The sequence below is a fragment of the Halichoerus grypus genome, chromosome 15 (genome assembly GCF_964656455.1).
Source record: "Halichoerus grypus chromosome 15, mHalGry1.hap1.1, whole genome shotgun sequence".
Lineage (NCBI taxonomy): Eukaryota > Metazoa > Chordata > Mammalia > Carnivora > Phocidae > Halichoerus > Halichoerus grypus.
Window position 1 is genome coordinate 59,827,360 of NC_135726.1, and position 17,950 is coordinate 59,845,309.

Here is a 17,950-nt window from a genome sequence, read left to right on the forward strand (position 1 = left end):
CGCGCAGGCGGGACTTCCGGCTGCCTCCTCAAGGCCGCCGTGATAGCGGCGCTTAGGTTTGCTCGCCAAGTAAAACCGTTCTGCAACCGTAGCGACTTGACACGACCGAGGGGGGGCGAGAGGGGGCGCTGGCCCTGCTGCACGGCTGCGGGTCCGGGATTCGGTGACGCCGCCCGGGTGCCCCGCGCCGAGGCCGGGAAAGACCACCGGCCCGGGGTCCGCTCCGCTCCCGCAGTCCGATGGCGGCGGCCGCGCGCAGGGCCCCGGCTCAGGTGAGCGCTCGTCCCCGGGCCCTCCCGCCGTCCCCCCACCCAGACCCCGAAGGCCCGAGCGCGGGGCGCCGGCTCAGGTGAGCGCTCGTCCCCCGGCCCTCCCGCCGTCCCCCCACCCAGACCCCGAAGGCCCGAGCGCAGGGCCCCGGCTCAGGTGAGCGCTCGTCCCCCGGCCCTCCCGCCGTCCCCCCACCCAGACCCCGAAGGCCCGAGCGCGGGGCCCCGGCTCAGGTGAGCGCTCGTCCCCGGGCCCTCCCGCCGTCCCCCCACCCAGACCCCGAAGGCCCGAGCGCGGGGCCCCGGCTCAGGTGAGCGCTCGTCCCCCGGCCCTCCCGCCGTCCCCCCACCCAGACCCCGAAGGCCCGAGCGCAGGGCCCCGGCTCAGGTGAGCGCTCGTCCCCCGGCCCTCCCGCCGTCCCCCCACCCAGACCCCGAAGGCCCGAGCGCAGGGCCCCGGCTCAGGTGAGCGCTCGTCCCCGGGCCCTCCCGCCGTCCCCCCACCCAGACCCCGAAGGCCCGAGCGCAGGGCCCCGGCTCAGGTGAGCGCTCGTCCCCGGGCCCTCCCGCCGTCCCCCCACCCAGACCCCGAAGGCCCGAGCGCAGGGCCCCGGCTCAGGTGAGCGCTCGTCCCCGGGCCCTCCCGCCGTCCCCCCACCCAGACCCCGAAGGCCCGAGCGCAGGGCCCCGGCTCAGGTGAGCGCTCGTCCCCGGGCCCTCCCGCCGTCCCCCCACCCAGACCCCTGCGGCCCAGGCCCCGGTGTGCGAGCGCCGGCGTGCGGGAGCGGGCTCCGGGTGAGGGGCGCGTCCTCGGCCGAGGCTGGGCACTGAGCACGGAGCTGGAGCTGCCGGCCGGCGGGTCGTGGTCTTCGGGGCCGGGCGAGGCTACAGGCAGCCGAGTCCGGGGACCCCGCCGTGGGCCTGTCGGTCCAGGGCTGCACTCTCCCCATTTCCCGCCGCCGCAGCCGCGCCGACGGAACCCACACGAACGAGTGGAGGAGGCGCAGCCCTCGGCGGCCCTGACCGGCCCCCACCCGCCCGTCTCCTGCGTTCCGTGTCCGGGACTCTTCAGTGCCACCCCCAGGTCTCGGGTCCGCAGACCCTGGAGAAACCCCAAGCCGTGCCGAGCGCTCTGTGCGGGGCTGCGTTTCGGGCAGCCGGTGTGCGCACGGTTATTCCGGGAGCTCGTGGCGGGGCGGGCGGTGCCTGTCACCGCTCGGCGGGCTGTTCGGAAGCCGCCGTTCTCCTTTCTTGCGGGGGGACCGCGGCCAGGACGGGGACGGCTGCCTGGGAAGTCGGGGGTGTCCTGTGGCGGTGACGGGGGCGCGCCGGGAGCAGCTGCGTGATGTCCCCGAGGTGCTGGCGGGCTCCGTCCTGCTGGGCGTGAGTACGGACCGTGGGCTGAGGGAGGGGCAGGAAGACCGCGGTGGCGGCCGCCGTCGTAGTCGAGGTGAGGGTTATCGGACCACCGTGCTGGCTTGGGTGCCACTGGATTCTGGTAGGTGTTTTAAAGAAGTGACCACTGACTTCCTAATGTGGACCGAGACAGGCGGAAGGGAGGATTCAGGGATATCTCTGGGGTTTTAGTTCCCAGCAGCTGTAGGAACGGAAGCTCCATGACTGAGATGAGGAAGTTGGTTTGAGTGATGCTGGGAGACGTTCTGGGGAGCACGGACTGATGATTAGGTGAGCAGCCACACACGCACGTCTGGAAACCTGGGGAGGGCCTCAGAAGGGAGCCGCCTAAATACATCACGGCCACTGTGTGGGCCCCGGTGAGTGAGCTGTGGGTCACAGTTGGAGGGACAGTCTCTGGTTACGGTGGTAAAGCTGGTTATGGTGCCAGAAAGTTGTGGGAGGAAGGGGGACCAGGACTGGATACGTAGGTGACGGTGTGACTTCACAGATGACGGATGTGGGTGGCCACGGAGGGAGAGCGCGTCGGGGACAGGATACTCGGGCAGTGGCCAAGGTTTCCAGCGCAAGAGTAGACATGAGAGGGATCCCGAAGTTCAGGAGTACTTAAGGCGAGATGGTGACACTCCGGCCTGTGCTGGTGGCGCTTCTCCACTCGGAACTCCACCAGGGTTTTGTGAGGACTTTGGTAGGACCTGGGGTGCTTCATCCTGGAGGAATAAGGTCGTGTGTGACGTGCTGATGTCATCACCCGTGAGAGACCCTAAGCCTGGGGTAGGCCACCAAGGAGCCTTGCCTTGAATGAGGGTCAGGGGGACAGAGGAAGACGGTGACTGCTGAGGGGACAACAAGTGCAGCACAGGTGGAGGAGAACCTTGTCTGGTGGAAGGTGGAGGAACTCCTGGCCCGAGTGGAAGATCTCCTCCCACTCTTCTGCTGTTGGGAAGGTCTCCTAATCAAACCACCTTCTCATCAAAGGTGCATTTCCTGCTTTTCCCTTTGTATGGGTTTCAGTGCCCTACCAGCCCACGGAGTTACACATCCTCTTACAGGAACCGGGAGGCACCTCACCCTCTTGATCCTATGAAGCGTGCATCCTACAGCTCCTGGTCGTTCCCTCTTTTTCAGGGTGCCACCCCCATGTGGGCCTGTGTGGGGTGTGGTGTCCTCCTCTCCAGGCTGTGAATATCTGTGATTACTAAAGTGCTATCCATCTCATCTGTCCAGTGTTAGGTGTTCTGTGTTTAGCCATCCCCATAACCCTAAGATGGGACTCGCGCCCTCCCCAGTGGGGTGAAGCGGAGGTGATTCAAATACCAGTAACATGTGGGGAGGCCAGGGAGGTTTCTGTGGTGTGGGACAGTGAGGTGTGGTGACCACAGGCATGTGGCTGTGGGATCCAGTCTCAAGAATGATGTGTCCTTGGAGAGGGAGTATGCCTGATAGACGCCAGGGCCCTGGTTTTCAGCAGAATAACCTGGATGGCCAGGAACATCCCTCTATGCCAGGTCCACAACTTAGATATACTTGTCCACCTGCCTCTTCTTGTGTCAGCGGGACCCTGCGATCGGTGGGCCACGAGGAGACAGTGGTGCCGTGGCACCCAGGCACTGGGGCCTGGTTTCTCCTCTCGGTTGGGGAGCTCGGGGGGAGGATGGGCATAGGGTAGATGTGGGTGGGAAAAGGGATATGGGTTCTTGGGAGAGGGGCTTTTTGTGGTTTCATCTGTCCCCATCCTGCCAGGGCAGGGTGACCTTTGAAGACGTGGCCGTGTACTTCTCCTGGGAGGAATGGGGTCTCCTTGATGAGGCTCAGAGATGTCTGTACCAGGATGTGATGCTGGAGAACTTGGCACTTATAACCTCCTTGGGTAAGACCCTCAACCCCACCCCCGTGCCCTGAGCTAGTCTCTGCCCTTCCCTTTGTCCCCAGGAGCAGTCTGTCTTTACATAGGGACCACGAGCACTGCTTCCTTCCCCAGTTCCTGGGGTAGGTGCTGTGGTTGGTGAGGCTGAGGTCAGTGCACTGCCCTCCTTCCTTGAGCAGCCCCAACACCAGCCTTCCTGCTGACTTTCAAGGAAGGAATCAGGGTCAGGAGTCTTGCAGTGAACCTAATGGATAGCCCCTTACTTGCCCTCTCCCTGACTGGGTGACTTTGTCTCGATGCAAGATATCTGCATGCTCCACGTCTGCTTCCTTTCTCTACTGAGGCTTCCCTGTGCCTCCCTGCGCCAGGACCTGCTGTCTGTGACAAAGTTACTACATCTGTGGACCATGGGCTGTCGTCATGAGACCCTCTTCCCGACCTCTCTGGGAACTTTTTAGTTCTCTCTGCCATGGGCTGTCATGTGCTGAGTCGCTCTGGGATACCGATGGCGGCTCATCTGTCCTCTCTTTTCCTTAGCACTTGTATCATGAAGTTGCCATGCACTGCTGATTGTGGGAGTGGGGTTGGACTGGAGAGCCCAGGGCGGTTCACAGTAGGGACATTGACCCACGCACAACACGACGGCTCAGAGGAAGCCAGGCCCTGCAAAGTGGTACCTGGAGGAAGATGATGTCAGTGCTGTGTTCACATCAGACCAGAAGCCTGTTCTGTTTGACTGGTATTGTGATGCCAGGGGCCACATTTCATTTCCGTCTTCTCTTCCCCTTTCTTGGCACTCTGCCGATTTGTCAGCTCTGTTACTTGTCGCTTCTACTCTTACTTCTGGCCTGAGGTTAACCTCACATTTCTGGGATCCACATCTCCCTCGTTTTTCTCACCACTCCACCTACAGTGCTTTGCACATTGGCCGCTGTATAGTACGTCATGAGGTGTGCCCGTGTTCTTAAGCAGTCCTGAATACCACCTGCCAGGTTACAGTCCTATCTCCTTGGGTCTTGTCACTCCCTTCTGCACGGAAAAGGTGTGTCCATAGGAGATAAGTTCCTTTGGAAAGTTGTTTGCAGAGGAATGAATTGCGACCATTTCTCTTCTCTGTGTCACACCACGTGCTTGCATCCTTCTCCTCATGAGGCCTCTCCCATTCTGTGCTCCTTGTAGCCTGCCACTGCGAAGCAGCCCCATCCTCCACCTGCGCCATCTCCCCGGGCCTGCAAACAATCCCAAGCACTGGTTCCTGGGTTTCTTAGACACACATTTGTAGCTCGTAGAGTAGCTGCCCCCTCCCACCAAAGGCAGCATGCACTTCACCAGCATTTCTTGCTTTCAGGTTGTAGGCATGGTGCGGAGGATGAGGAGGCACCTGAGCAGAAGGTTTCTGTACAAGGCGTGTCCCAGGTCAGGACTTTCAAGGCAGTCGTGTCTCCCCAGAAGGCCCATCCTCGTGAGGTGTGTGGCCACGACTTGAGAGACATTTTGTTCTCCACCGAGCACCAGGCAACGCTTTGTAGACAGAATCTCTACAAGATTGGGGCATGTGAGAAACAGTTGTGTTTTGATGCAAACCTTCAGCACCAGAAGGAGCACACTGGAGAGAAATGCTTCAGAAGCAACATGGGCAGAGCTGCTTTTGTGAAGGACTACAAATTGTGTGTGTCAGGGAAGCCCTTTTCCTGCGGGGAGGTTGTGAGGGACATCTTGACCACCTCGAGATTCTTCCAGCAGCAGGCCACACACAGCAGGGAGAAGTCACACAGGACGACGGAGTACGGGGCATCCTCTCGTGGAAGGAAAGCGCAACGCAACTGGGGAGAAGGCACAAAGGACTTCACTTGCAGACACACACTTGTTCACCACCAGAGAGACCTCGCTAGAGAGAGATGCTTCATGTGCAGTGAATGTGGGAAATCTTTTAGCAAAAGCTACAGCCTCAATGACCACTGGAGAGTGCACACTGGGGAAAAGCCTTATGAGTGTGGGGAATGTGGGAAGTCCTTCAGGCAGAGCTCTAGCCTCATTCAGCACCAGAGAGTTCACACTGGAGCAAGGCCTCACGAGTGTGACAAATGTGGCAAATTATTTAGTAACAAGTCTAACCTCATTAAACATCAGAGAATTCACACTGGAGAACGGCCGTATGAGTGTAGTGAATGTGGGAAATCCTTCAGCGAAAGCTCTGCGCTCCTCCAACACCGCAGTGTTCACACTGGAGAAAGGCCTTACGAGTGCAGTGAATGTGGGAAATTCTTTACCTACCACTCCAGTCTCATAAAACACCAGAGAGTTCACTCGGGATCAAGGCCCTATGAGTGCAGTGAATGTGGAAAATCCTTTACTCAAAACTCCAGCCTCATTGAACACCGTAGAGTTCATAGTGGAGAAAGGCCTTATAAGTGCAGCGAATGTGAGAAATCTTTTAGCCAAAGCTCCGCGCTGCTTCAACATCGGAGAGTTCACACTGGAGAAAGGCCTTATGAGTGCAGCGAATGTGGGAAATTCTTTACTTACAGTTCCAGTCTCCTCAAACACCAGAGAGTACATACTGGATCAAGGCCTTATGAGTGCAGTGAATGTGGGAAATCCTTTACTCAAAACTCCAGTCTCATTAAACACAGGAGAATTCACACTGGAGAAAGACCTTACGAGTGCAGCGAATGTGGGAAATCCTTTAGCCACAGTTCTAGCCTCATTAAGCACCGAAAAGTGCACTCTGGAGAAAGGCTTTAGGAGGACAGTGACTTTGGGAAACGCTCACCTCTGTCTTCCATTTCAATGACCATTCACATATTCACACTGAAAACGGCTTTATGAGTATTTGAACGTGGGATATTCTTTACCTATGAGTCCAAGCTCCTAAAACACCACAGTGTCTCCTTAGATGAAGGCCTGTGAATGTGAAGAATGTGGGAAATGGCTAACCAAAGGCTAGCCTCATTGCTCTCCAGAGAACTCACGGTAGTGGAAGGCCTTACAGATGCAGTGAATATGAGAAAGCCTTCATCTGAAGGACTTTACCTCATAGGACTTCACAAATTTCAAATGGGAGAACTACCTTAAATGTGCAGGTATTTAATTGATGAATGTAACCACACGGGAGGAGATCCCTTAGCAAGGTGCCATCTGCCTGTGTTGAAGCTCATACATTCAAACATCTGCATAAATCCCAGGTATGTGGCAGCTGCCTTGCAGTCTTTGAACCTGCCCAGGGGCCATACCCCAGTGTCAGGGCAATTGCTGGGTGACTAATGAATAGCCTGAGCGCTTACTCCTTCCCCGTTTTTCCTCTCTGAGGAGAGGGCATGCATCTCACCCAGTTTTGTCCTGCAGGACTGCTGGTGATTTGAAAAGGTGGACGACAGGGGCGCCTGGGTGGCTCAGTCGTTAAGCGTCTGCCTTCAGCTCAGGTCGTGGTCCCAGGGTCCTGGGATCGAGCCCCGCGTCGGGCTCCCTGCTCAGCGGGAAGCCGGCTTATCCCTCTCCCACTCCCCCTGCTTGTGTTCCCTCTCTTGCTGTCTCTCTCTCTCTCTGCCAAAAAATGAATAAAATCTTAAAAAAAAAAAAAAGGTGGACATTTTTCAGGGATGTTATTGTCCTTGTGAGACTCTGTGATGGCATTTCCCAGCCTCCAAATCACCAACCAAGGAACAGTCTGCCTCCCGTTGCTCTTGCTGTATGACAATAAAGATCTTATTGTTTAAGCCACCAATAATCTTGGGGATTCTGTTCAGTGTCTGTGTGTGTTGAAATTAACTGTGTTTGCGAGCATGAAGGGGTGAACAGAGTTGTGTGCCTCAGAAGGGACCGTATGATGGCAGAAGATAACTCTTCAGTTTGGGCCTAGTTTGCATGGCTGCTGAAAGCCTTTAAGGAAAGACTGTAGGGCTCTGTGGTCCTAATTTATACTTGGATGCCAAGTGTGGGGTCAGAGTTTCAACCCAAAGAGGGGGCAGTTGTTGGTTGGTGTTTTGACAACCTTCAGTGCTACTGAGCGGCATGGTCTTGTTCTCTTGTTCACAGGGGATATTGATGGCATGGTGCTCGGGGCTGGTGAAGGAAATCTCTTCCCCAGACCCAGCAGCAGAGCCAGGGGCTTTGATGTCCTGAATTCTGTAGAGTAACATCACTGGTTTTAAGATTATAAGGGCCAGGGGAATGATTGTTGGTACAGAAACCCTGAATTAATAGAGCGTGCAGGAGACCAGTGAACGAGTTGGAATGTACCTCTTGGAAAAGGGCATGCACAGTGTTTAGGCACTAGGACTGTGAGGGATGAGCAGGTAGAGATATTCTCAGGACCTACACAAGGATGTATCTTGTGCAGCTGAGGGCCTGTCAGAAAAAAATAATCTAAAGGTTTTGTGGATTCCTTGTTCCCTCTGGGCTGTTCATCAGAGGCCACGGTTTTGCATGGCGGCACAGCAAGGACAGAGACGGGAGAGACCGTAGTGCAGCCAACAGGCCTCTTGTGACTCGGCAGGATCCCTGTTGAATGACCTCGGAATACCTTCACTGCTCACCTATGTTTGCAAATGCCTTCTGAGGAGGAAGATGGTGGAGTCAGTATGGTGGCCAAACTTAATTTTCTGAAGCACAGGGAATCCAGACTTAATTTTAACCATATTTTTTTAAGTTTCAGTAAGGTACAAATGACATGCAATGTCCATCATTAAATTGTGCAATTTGACATTTTGACTTTCACATAAACCCATGGAGCCATCAAACATGATAATAAACCTTTCCATCACCCCCACATTTACTTTTTGTCCTTTAATAATCTCTCCTCGAGGCATCCATTGACTTGCTTTTCATTATAGTAGATGAGTTTGCATTTTCTAGAATTTATATGATTGGAGTCTTAAAAGTGTTTCATCCTCCTTTTTCTTGTGTCCCCTCATGTGACATTTTTTTAAATTTTTCTGTGGTGCTTATATGAGCAGTTCATTGTTTGTATCTTCAAGAAGTATGTTCTATCGATATAGCACTATTTATGTATTCATCTGTTTATGGATATTTTAATCGTTTCCAATTTGGCGGGCTGCAAGTAAAACTGCTGCAGAAGGGGCACCTGGGTGGCCCCTTGGGTTAAGCATTTGAAATCTTGATTTTAGCTCATGTCATGATCTCAGGGTTGTGAGATCAAGCCCAGTGAGCCCAGCTTCGGACTCCGCCCTGGGTGTGGAGCCCGCTTAACATTCTCTCTCTCTCTCCCCCCCATCCTTCCCCCACAACTGCCCCCCACTGCCCTGCTTGAGCATGCGCACTGATGCTTTCTGGATAAATAAATATAAATGAATGAATGAATGAATTGCAACCAGCCCAATAATCACTAAAACCCTTTCTTTAAAAAAAAATGCAAAATTTGGATACTGTTCTTCCTGTTGGTATGGTTCCTTTCTATTGTGTTAATACTTGAGTCATAGTGTAGGTGAAGGTATGACCTCATAAAGGACACCAGATTTTCTTGGAAAATGATTATTCATTTTGTATTCCTACTAGCAGTGTATGAGAGTTCCAGTTCTCTGGTATCTTTGCTAATAGTGGGTATGGTTAGTCTTTTAAAATTTGAACCCTTTTGGCGCCTGGGTGGCTCAGTCGTTGAGCGTCTGCCTTCAGCTCAGGTCATGATGTCAGGGTCCTGGGATTGAGCCCCGCATCGGGCTCCCTGCTTAGCGGGAAGCCTGCTTCTCCCTCTCCCACTCCCCCTGCCTGTGTTCCCTCTTTCGCTGTGTCTCTCTCTGTCAAATAAATAAATAAAATCTTTAAAAAAATAAAATAAAATAAAATAAAATAAAATTTGAACCCTTTTAGTAAAATGTAGCAGTATCTCACTGTGGTCCTGGTTGCATTTCCCTGATGGTTCATGATGTTGAGCAAAGCTAGTGTACAAGAAATGTAGGGGGAGGTGGGGGGACGCCTGGGTGGCTCAGTTGTTAAGCGTCGGCCTTTGGCTCAGGTCATGATCCCAGGGTCCTGGGATCAAGTCCTGCATCGGGCTCCTTGCTCAGTGAGGAGCTCTCTCTCTCTCTGTGACAAATAATTAAATAAAAAAAAAAAAAATCTTAAAAAAAAAAAGAAATGTAGGGGGAGGCAGAGCATCAACAAATCAACAAGCCACATCTACACTGTAGCAAATTCTAACAGACAAAAGGCCTGGCAACCTCACCAAGTGAACAATAAAAACCAACAAGTGGTAAGTGGTATGTATAGGTTAATTAAAAGGCTCATAAGAAGGGCAGCTGGCTGGCTCAGTCTGTAGAGCATGGGACTCTTGATCTCAGGGTCATGAGTTCAAGACCCATGTTGAGCATGGAGCCTACTGAATTAAAAAAAAAAGATGACTTGCAAGATTCACCTAATACTTGCCTATGGCTAAATTTCCCATCCTGATTGAAATCAATCTGTGCTAAATAGCCAACACAGCTGATGAAACCCAGCACTTAAAATGACTTTTCATAATTTCAAATATTTTTATTGTAAAAAAGTTTTTGGAGTCATATAGGAGTGTTTCCATTTTATAAACACATTCTGAATGGGGTAGGTGTGAATGACATCATGTTTGGGATCATAAACAAACCACTAAGTGCATGGGGGTAGATGAAAAAATTGACCATAGACTGATAAATAATGACAGAATAACAATTTCCTAATAGTCTTTTCCATTTTGGGAATATATTTGAAAATGCCATTACAAAGGGTAGAATATGTCCTGTTCTGAGTAATTTCCTCTGGCAAGAGGATAAATTACAAAGGAAAGAAGGAAACTTTTAATACCATAAGCATGTAAATTACAAAATGTTGGGTTTTAAATATTAGCAGCTTAAGTCAATTATGCCTGAATTAAACTGTTTAAAAAATATTGAAAACTTGTAACTTTCTGATCTTTTTATTTTTTTAAATATTTATTTATTTGAGAGAGAGCATGAGCGGGGGGAGGGGCAGAGGGAAAAGTAGGCTCCACGCGGAGCAGGGAGCCCAATGGGGGGCTCTATCCCAGGGTCCTGGGATCACGACCTGAGCCAAAGCAGACTCAACCGACTGAGCCACCCAGGTGCCCCTTTCTGATATTTTTAAATAGACATTATTATTTTGTATATGTCCATATTATTCCATTTTATTTGATCTAATAAATCCTGCAAAGATTGAGATAGCCCTTTATAGCTTTAAAGTAGAAAGAAACAATTAGTATTGACTACAGAAAGTTGGAACACGAAAAAGGCTTAGAAATCCCAAGGCCCACTTCCTCCCTTTGCTGAAAATTAAATTAGGGCCCAGCTAGGGGAAGTTGCTTGCAGGGCTAGTTAGTGGCAGGATTGGAAGTAAAACCCAGGCTTACTAACGCTCGGCCAATGCGGTCCAATTATATATATACATATATGTATATATGTATATATATATATATATATATATATATATATATATGATTTAAGGACTTTGTTTTCTTTTAGGGCAGTTTTAGGTTAATAAAATGAAGAGGAAGGTAGCTATCTCCCATATATCCCCTGCCTGCACACATGCCGCGCCTCCTCCATTATCAACATCCCCCACCAGAATGGTACCTTTGTTATAACTGAGAATCATTATCACCCAGAGTACATTGCACATATTAGGTGTGCACATTCTGAGTCTAGCAAATTCATAATCATATAATTACAGTATCACATAGATACTGTTTCACTGCCCTAAAAGTCCTCTGATTCCATTCCATCATCACTCGCTTGCTCACTCATTACTGGGGAACCACTGATCCTTTTAATCTCTCCATATCTTTGCTTTTTCTGGAATGCCACATACTTGGAATCATACAGTATGAAGCCTCTTTAGATTGGCTGTTTTCACTGAGTAATATGCACTTAAGGTTCTTCCATGGCTTTTCATGGCTTGATCATTTCTTTTTAGAACTGAACATTGTCTGCATGTATCACTGTTTATCCATTCACCCACTAAGGAGACATCTTGGTTGCCTCCAAGTTTTGGCAATTATGAATAAAGCTGCTAGAAACAATTGCGTGCAGATTTTTGCATGGCCCCAAGTTTTCAACTTCTTTGGTAAATACGAAGGAACACAGTTGCCAGATATGGTAAGAGTAGGTTTAGTTTTGTAAGAAACTGCCAAAGCGTCTTCCAAAGTGGCTGTACTGTTCTCACCAGCAAGGAATGAGAGTTGGTGTTGTCCCCACATCCTCACCAACTTATGCTGTTTTCAGTGTTTGAGTTTGGCCATTCTAATAGGTGTGTGGTGGCATCTCGGTGAGGATTTTCGCACCTGTGTTCATGAGAGATAGGGTCTAAAGTTTTCTTTACTTGCCATTGCTTTGTTTGGTTTGGGTGTTAGGGTAGTGTTGGTTCTTAGGAGGTGGGGCTTACGCTCTGCCTCTACCCTCTGAAACCACCTGAGGGTGCTGGGTTCTGTTTTGGAGGGTTATTATTTATTCAATTTCTTTTGTTGCTTGCTTTCTTCTATTATTCCTATAATTTGTAGTTGACAGCTTTTGTGGTTGTTCCACAGTTGTGGAGTCTGCTTTTTTCAGGCCTTTCCATTTGTTTTTTCCTAGTTTCCCAGGTTTTTCTTTTTCCTTTAAAGATTTTATTTATTTCTTCATGGGGGGCGGGCAGAGGGAGAAGCAGGCTCCCTGCTGAGCAGGGAGCCCGACGAGGGACCTGATCCCACAACCCTGGGATCATGACCTGAGCCGAAGGCAGACACTTAAGCAACTGAGCTACCCAGGCGCCCTTCCCAGGTTTTTCTGAGAGAACTTCAAGTCAGATTCTTTTCTTAGCTATGTGCAGTCTGCTGATAAGCCCACCAAAGCATTCTTCATTTCTGTTACAGTTTTTGATCTCCAACATTTGTTTTAGAATTCCCTTCTCGGTGTACAATGCCTATTCTTGCATGCTGTCTACTTTATCCAGTACAGCCCTTAGCATCTTAATCACATTTGTTTTAAATTCCTAGTCTCATAATTCCACATCCCTGCCTTGTCTGAGTCTGGTTTGAAGGCTTGCTCACTCTCTGCAAACCTTTTACATTTATTATGCCTTGTGATTTTGTTTTAAGGCCTATGGGTACTCAGTGACTGGAACTGGTATAGATTTGCGTGGTGTTAAGTGTGGGGAGAAGGGGACTGTTATATGTCCATGACTAGGTATCAGTTTGTTTTGTTTGGTTTTATGACTGGAACAGTACTATGATTTCTTTTGCATTGTAATTTCCTCTTTAACCTTTGAGTTCTTTAGGGGTGAATTTTTAAAGTTTGTAAGCTTAAGAAGTTTTGCTTGTAGTGTAAAGTTTTATTTTCTTTTTTTTTAAGATTTTATTTATTTATTTGACAGAGAGATAGAGAGAGAGTACAAGTAGGCAGAGAGGCAGGCAGAGGGAGAGGGAGAAGCAGGCTCTCTGCTGAGCAGGAAGCCCGATGTGGGGCTCGATTCCAGGACCCTGGGATCATGACCCAAGCCGAAGGCAGACGCTCAACCGACTGAGCCACCCAGGCGCCCCAAAGTTTTATTTTCTTTTATCAAAAAAAAATGTATTGACATATAGGTCTCAGTCTTTCAGTGAGTTTGTGCTTCAGGACTGTGAACTTCACACAAGCCTTGTCAGTGTCCCCTCCACCTTGGTGGGGATAGGATAGATGAGTGGCTCAGAGCTGGGTGTTTCCCTTCCTTCTGTTCACCTAGGCTCTGGAAACCTGAGCAAGTTAGGCTCTGCTTAAATAGTGTGCATATTGGTTTAATATGATTTAGATCCATTTGTTGATGACAAAGATGAATCTGTTTTTAGAAGTGTTTTGACATCATCTCATCTGTTTTCACCAATAAGAACTCCGTAGCTCAGCTGCTGAGAGGTCCTGCTGGAACTTATCAGTAAAAACATATGAAGAAGCAAGTATGGTGAAGGGGCATTTAGACCAAAGCTACTGAGAGCTGGTGAGGACCATCTGAGAGTGTTGGGTCTGGGCAAGGCAACCCTTTGCTTATCTAAATAGCTCTTCAAAGACCTTAGGGCATTAACTCCTGCTGTGGTAAAGGCAACTCTTCTGCCAGCAGTGGGGAATCCTGCACTGGCCCGGAAGGAGATCCTCTTGCACACTGAGACTGGCATCATCATACCCTAGGAACTTGTTCTGGCAACAGGGGACTTTTTCTTTTGGGCTGGCAGCTGGGCATCAGCTATGGTTTAGCTAAACTGTCTCTGCAGAATACCAACTCAAAAAAAGTTTTGCCTCAACTAAATTTAGACTTCATTCGTTTCATCTTCTTAGGCCTGCTACAATAGTATGATTAATCTATCATTGATTTGGATGTTATTTTCTTTATTGGCTTATTAAGAAATTATCTTGTATGCTATTACCTTGTGAAATTCCCACTATGAATTTATGTGAAATAAATTGCTGGCAAAGACAAACTCAGTCTCTGAGCATTAATTTGCCCCAAATCAAAACAAATAAGGTTTGCTGCAGGGAGACTTTGTAGAGAACAGTGCTTTGGGGTATTTGAAAATGGTTTCTTTTGGAGAGTCTGGCTGGCTCAGTCAGTAGAGCATGAGGCTCTTAATCTCAGGCTTGTGAGTTCAAGCCCCATGTGGGACATACCTTACTTAAAATAAAATAAAATAAAAAACAGATAACATTTAAAAAAGAAGAAGAAGGTTTCTTTTCGCCTCTGGAAGCATAACAGATTTTTCTCCTGTCACAGGATATCACAGAATATCACGGGATAATCACTGTGAGAACCAGGTAGACCTCTAGGAGATAAAACTCCACAAATGTGTGGGAACTCTCCACGGGACTGGGTTCCCCTGGAGTTTTTCTCTCTCAGATTTGTCCCCACTGAGACTTCAGCAATTTGTGACATACAGTTCAGTTTCCCTACTCCCGCACTGGCTCCCACTGGTTTCCACATGTGTGTTTCTGCTTCAGTACGTTGTGATTCTCTGTATTTGCTGGTGTCAGTTTGGGGACAGCGGCTTTCCCTGTGACCACACTTCTTTTTGGAATCTAAGAATTCTTTTTTCAGCTTGTTCAGTTTTTTCCTTGTTGTTAGAATGGAGTGGCGACTTCCAGTTTCTTACATGTTGAACTGACACCAGAAGTACCTTCTTCTCCTTTTTATTTCAACCTTCTCAAAAAAATAAAATTACTGGGGTGCCTGGCTGGCTCAGTCAGTGGAGTGTGTGACTCTTCATCTTGGGGTCATGAGTTTGAGCCCCATATTGGGTGTAGAGATTAAAGATTAAATAAACAAAATTACTGACATAATGACACTGCTATGGGCCTGAATCTTTGAGTTCCCCCAAAATTCATATGTTGAAATCCTAACCCACAAAGGTGATGGTATTAAGAGGTGGGGCCCTTGGGAGGTGCTTAAGTTATAAGGTGGAGCCCTCATGAATGGGATTAGTGTCCTCATCATAAAAGAGGTTGTGTAGAGATCCACAACCCCTTCCACCATGTTGAGGATGCAACAAATCAGCACCCCAAACGTGGCCCTCACCTGAGCACGCTGGTCCCCTGATCTCCAGCATGCAGTCTCCAGGAATGTAAGAAGCACATTTTTGTTGTGTATAAGCCACCCAGTCTGTGGTGCTTTGGTATAGCTGCGTGAAGAAACCCAAGGCACATTCTGTCACTTCTCCTAGCTGTTTTCAAACAAATACAAGAAAGGAAAACACTGTGTAATGAAGCAAGGTGAAGACTTCCCCCATCTTCCACTATTATTCTTCATAGCCATTCTTGTTTGATCTGTCCTCACAAATACTAGTAGGTGATTTAGTCAGACATTATACTTAATGCATAACAATTTCCTGAGGATAAATTTTTGAAATGTAGGGCTACTTCATAACCCCAATAGCCATCACCCAACATATTTTTAAATATGACAAAATGTCATTAATGCTCCATTTTATCAATTTGACTCAAAAATGTTGTTTCTTGGGGTGCCTGGGTGGCTCAGTCATTAAGCGTCTGCCTTCGGCTCAGGTCATGATCCCAGCGTCCTGGGATCGAGTCCCACATCGGGCTCCCTGCTCGGCGGGAGGCCTGCTTCTCCCTCTCCCACTCCCCCTGCTTGTGTTCCCTCTCTCGCTGTGTCTCTCTCTGTCAAATAAATAAATAAAATCTTTTAAAAAAATTTTGTTTCTTAAGCCATATGTATTACAATTAGGATCCAGAATGTATCCTGACGCCCTACAGTAGCTGTCTCAAATGTCTGTTAATCCACAGGTCCTACTTGCCTTGTTATTATTTGTTGACGTTGCTGAGGCCTTTGTTCATTAGAGATTGCCACGTCCTGGGTGCTGCTTACTGAGTCTCTGACACTGTCCAACTGATCACCCTCACCCATAATCCTACACACTAGCTAGTGAGGAGACGGGTGATGACGTTTGTCCCTGCAGTCGTGTGTGGTGGGGACTGTTGGGGATGTAAAACAGAATCATCCTCTCCACACTCCATCTGCCTCTATCCACCTGGAGATAGCATCATATTGCATAGGTTAAGGGCTCAGTCCCACAGGATGACTGTCCCCTTCAGATGCCCAGTCACAAATCCAGGTGGTCACCTGTGCTTCAGACTGACTGGCTGTAAATCAGAGGTTCTCCCGACCCCTCCTCTCACTCGATTATCTTGCTGGGGTGGCTCACAGAACCCTGGGAAGTATGTTTACAGGCAGATGAAGAAGTACATGGGGTGAGGTGCAGAAGGGTCTCCGGTGCAGGGGCTTCTGTCCTCCTGGAACTTCAGTGTGCCACCCCCAGGGATGTTTACAGATCTGAAGGCTCCTCAATTGTCCTTGTTCAGGAGTTTTTATAGAGCTTTAATCTCCAGCTCCAGCCCCTTCCTGGAAGGTAGTGGGTGGGGCTGCAAGTTCCAAGCCCCTAACCCCAGTGTTTCTGATTCCCACTCCCCATCCTGATTCTATTTAGGGCCCCCACCCTAACACACTTCTTTAGCATAAATTCAAAGGGGGCTCCTTATGGATGACACAAGATACTCCTATCACTCAGGAGATAACAAGGGTTGTAGGCTCTCTGTGCCAGCACAGGGCACAGGGGACCAAGACCAAATATATTTCTTCTTATACCACATTATTGAGTAAGTATTAAGCCAGACTGTGATGTGCACCGCAAGAAATCAACTAAGAGGGGCACCTGGGTGACTCAGTCGGTTAAGCATCCAACTCTTGATTTCAGATCAGGTAATTATCTCAGGGTTTGAGATTGATCCTGTGTCGGGCTCAGCAGTCAGCATGGAGTCGGCTTGAGATTCTCTACCTTGCCCCTCCCCCTGCTGGAGCTCTCTCTCTCTCTCTCTCTCTCAAATAAATAAATAAATAAATAAATAAAATCTTTCTCTTAAAAAAAAAGAATCAGCTAAAAAATGGCAAAGACATGTGGAAAAAAATCACTGTTACACAGACAAGCGGACAGAACCCATTACATACATGTTTTCAGATAAACAGAACTAGTCCTCAAGTAAAGCCACTTGACAGCATCATTTGTCACACATAGTTTATCCTAACTTTATCTTGTTTGGGGCGATCATGTATGGTAGTTTATTGAGTTTATCCAGAGGTAAAACAAACCTCTTTTATCTGTATGACAGGAAGTAGTTTTTTTGAAACTAAACAAGGCACTCACCAAAGTTAGGTTCCTATCCTCCCATAGGAACTGAAAGATAAACCTGCTATCTCCCTGATGTCTGCATTTCAAAATGATGGCTCTCAAGATCTTTCCATTTTTTTCAAGTAGGCTCCACACCCAGCGTCGGGCAAAAACTCATGACCTCAAGATCAAGAGTCGCACACTCTACCCACTGAGCCAGCTGGGCACCCAAGGTCTTTCATCTTAAAGAAATCGGCTCCCATTTGCTGATGAGAGACAATCCTGGGTCCTGAATCTGGGGGGAAAAGAAGCCCAACTGGCAAAAGGCCTGTATAGTCTTTAAAGAGATGCTTTAAAGAGATAAGGAAGTGTTTGCAAGTTCTCTAAGCTAAATGCTGTGACGAAATGGAGGGGGAGTGTCTCTCCCCATTTTCAACAGGGAGAAGTAAGCCTCTTTAATTTGTATTTCCCATACTTGAAAACACAAAGTATAGCTGACATTCTAGCAACTGATGGATCTACCTAAGATACCCTACCTAAATAATCTTTCAGGTAGTCAACTTGGAGTCTAAATTGCATTAGGAAGCCTGTTCATAACAAATATAGAAAGAGGGCCACTGGTGAACCAGAATTTTATTTCTTTTTTGTCCTCTGTGTAAACAGTATTGCAGGGTCCACTTAGGAACTCTGGCGTTAGGTAATTTATGATAAGCTTAATATTTCCTCAATGAATCCTGCTGAATCCTGTCCCTCATTATCCTATTTGTAGCCCTCCTTTCC

General features: G+C 48.8%; 1 protein-coding gene across 1 annotated transcript; it reads left to right on the plus strand.

Moving 5' to 3' along the window:
- The first annotated feature begins 34 nt into the window (after positions 1-34).
- LOC118535569 (uncharacterized) lies at positions 35-13,975 on the plus strand. Its single transcript, XM_036091927.2, has 3 exons — positions 35-272; positions 3,429-3,555; positions 4,901-13,975. Exons 1-3 carry the CDS (start codon positions 240-242, stop codon positions 6,295-6,297), a joined length of 1,557 nt encoding a protein of 518 aa, XP_035947820.1. The 5' UTR covers positions 35-239; the 3' UTR covers positions 6,298-13,975.
- Positions 13,976-17,950: the final 3,975 nt, after the last annotated feature.

What these genes read in the sequence shown, in the direction of transcription:
- LOC118535569 (XM_036091927.2), top strand. Translation starts at nt 240, where the DNA reads ATGGCGGCGGCCGCGCGCAGGGCCCCGGCTCAG. An exon ending in CGCGCAGGGCCCCGGCTCAG is followed by an intron (nt 273 to 3,428) that starts GTGAGCGCTCGT and finishes CCATCCTGCCAG; the next exon opens with GGCAGGGTGACCTTTGAAGA. An exon ending in GGCACTTATAACCTCCTTGG is followed by an intron (nt 3,556 to 4,900) that starts GTAAGACCCTCA and finishes TCTTGCTTTCAG; the next exon opens with GTTGTAGGCATGGTGCGGAG.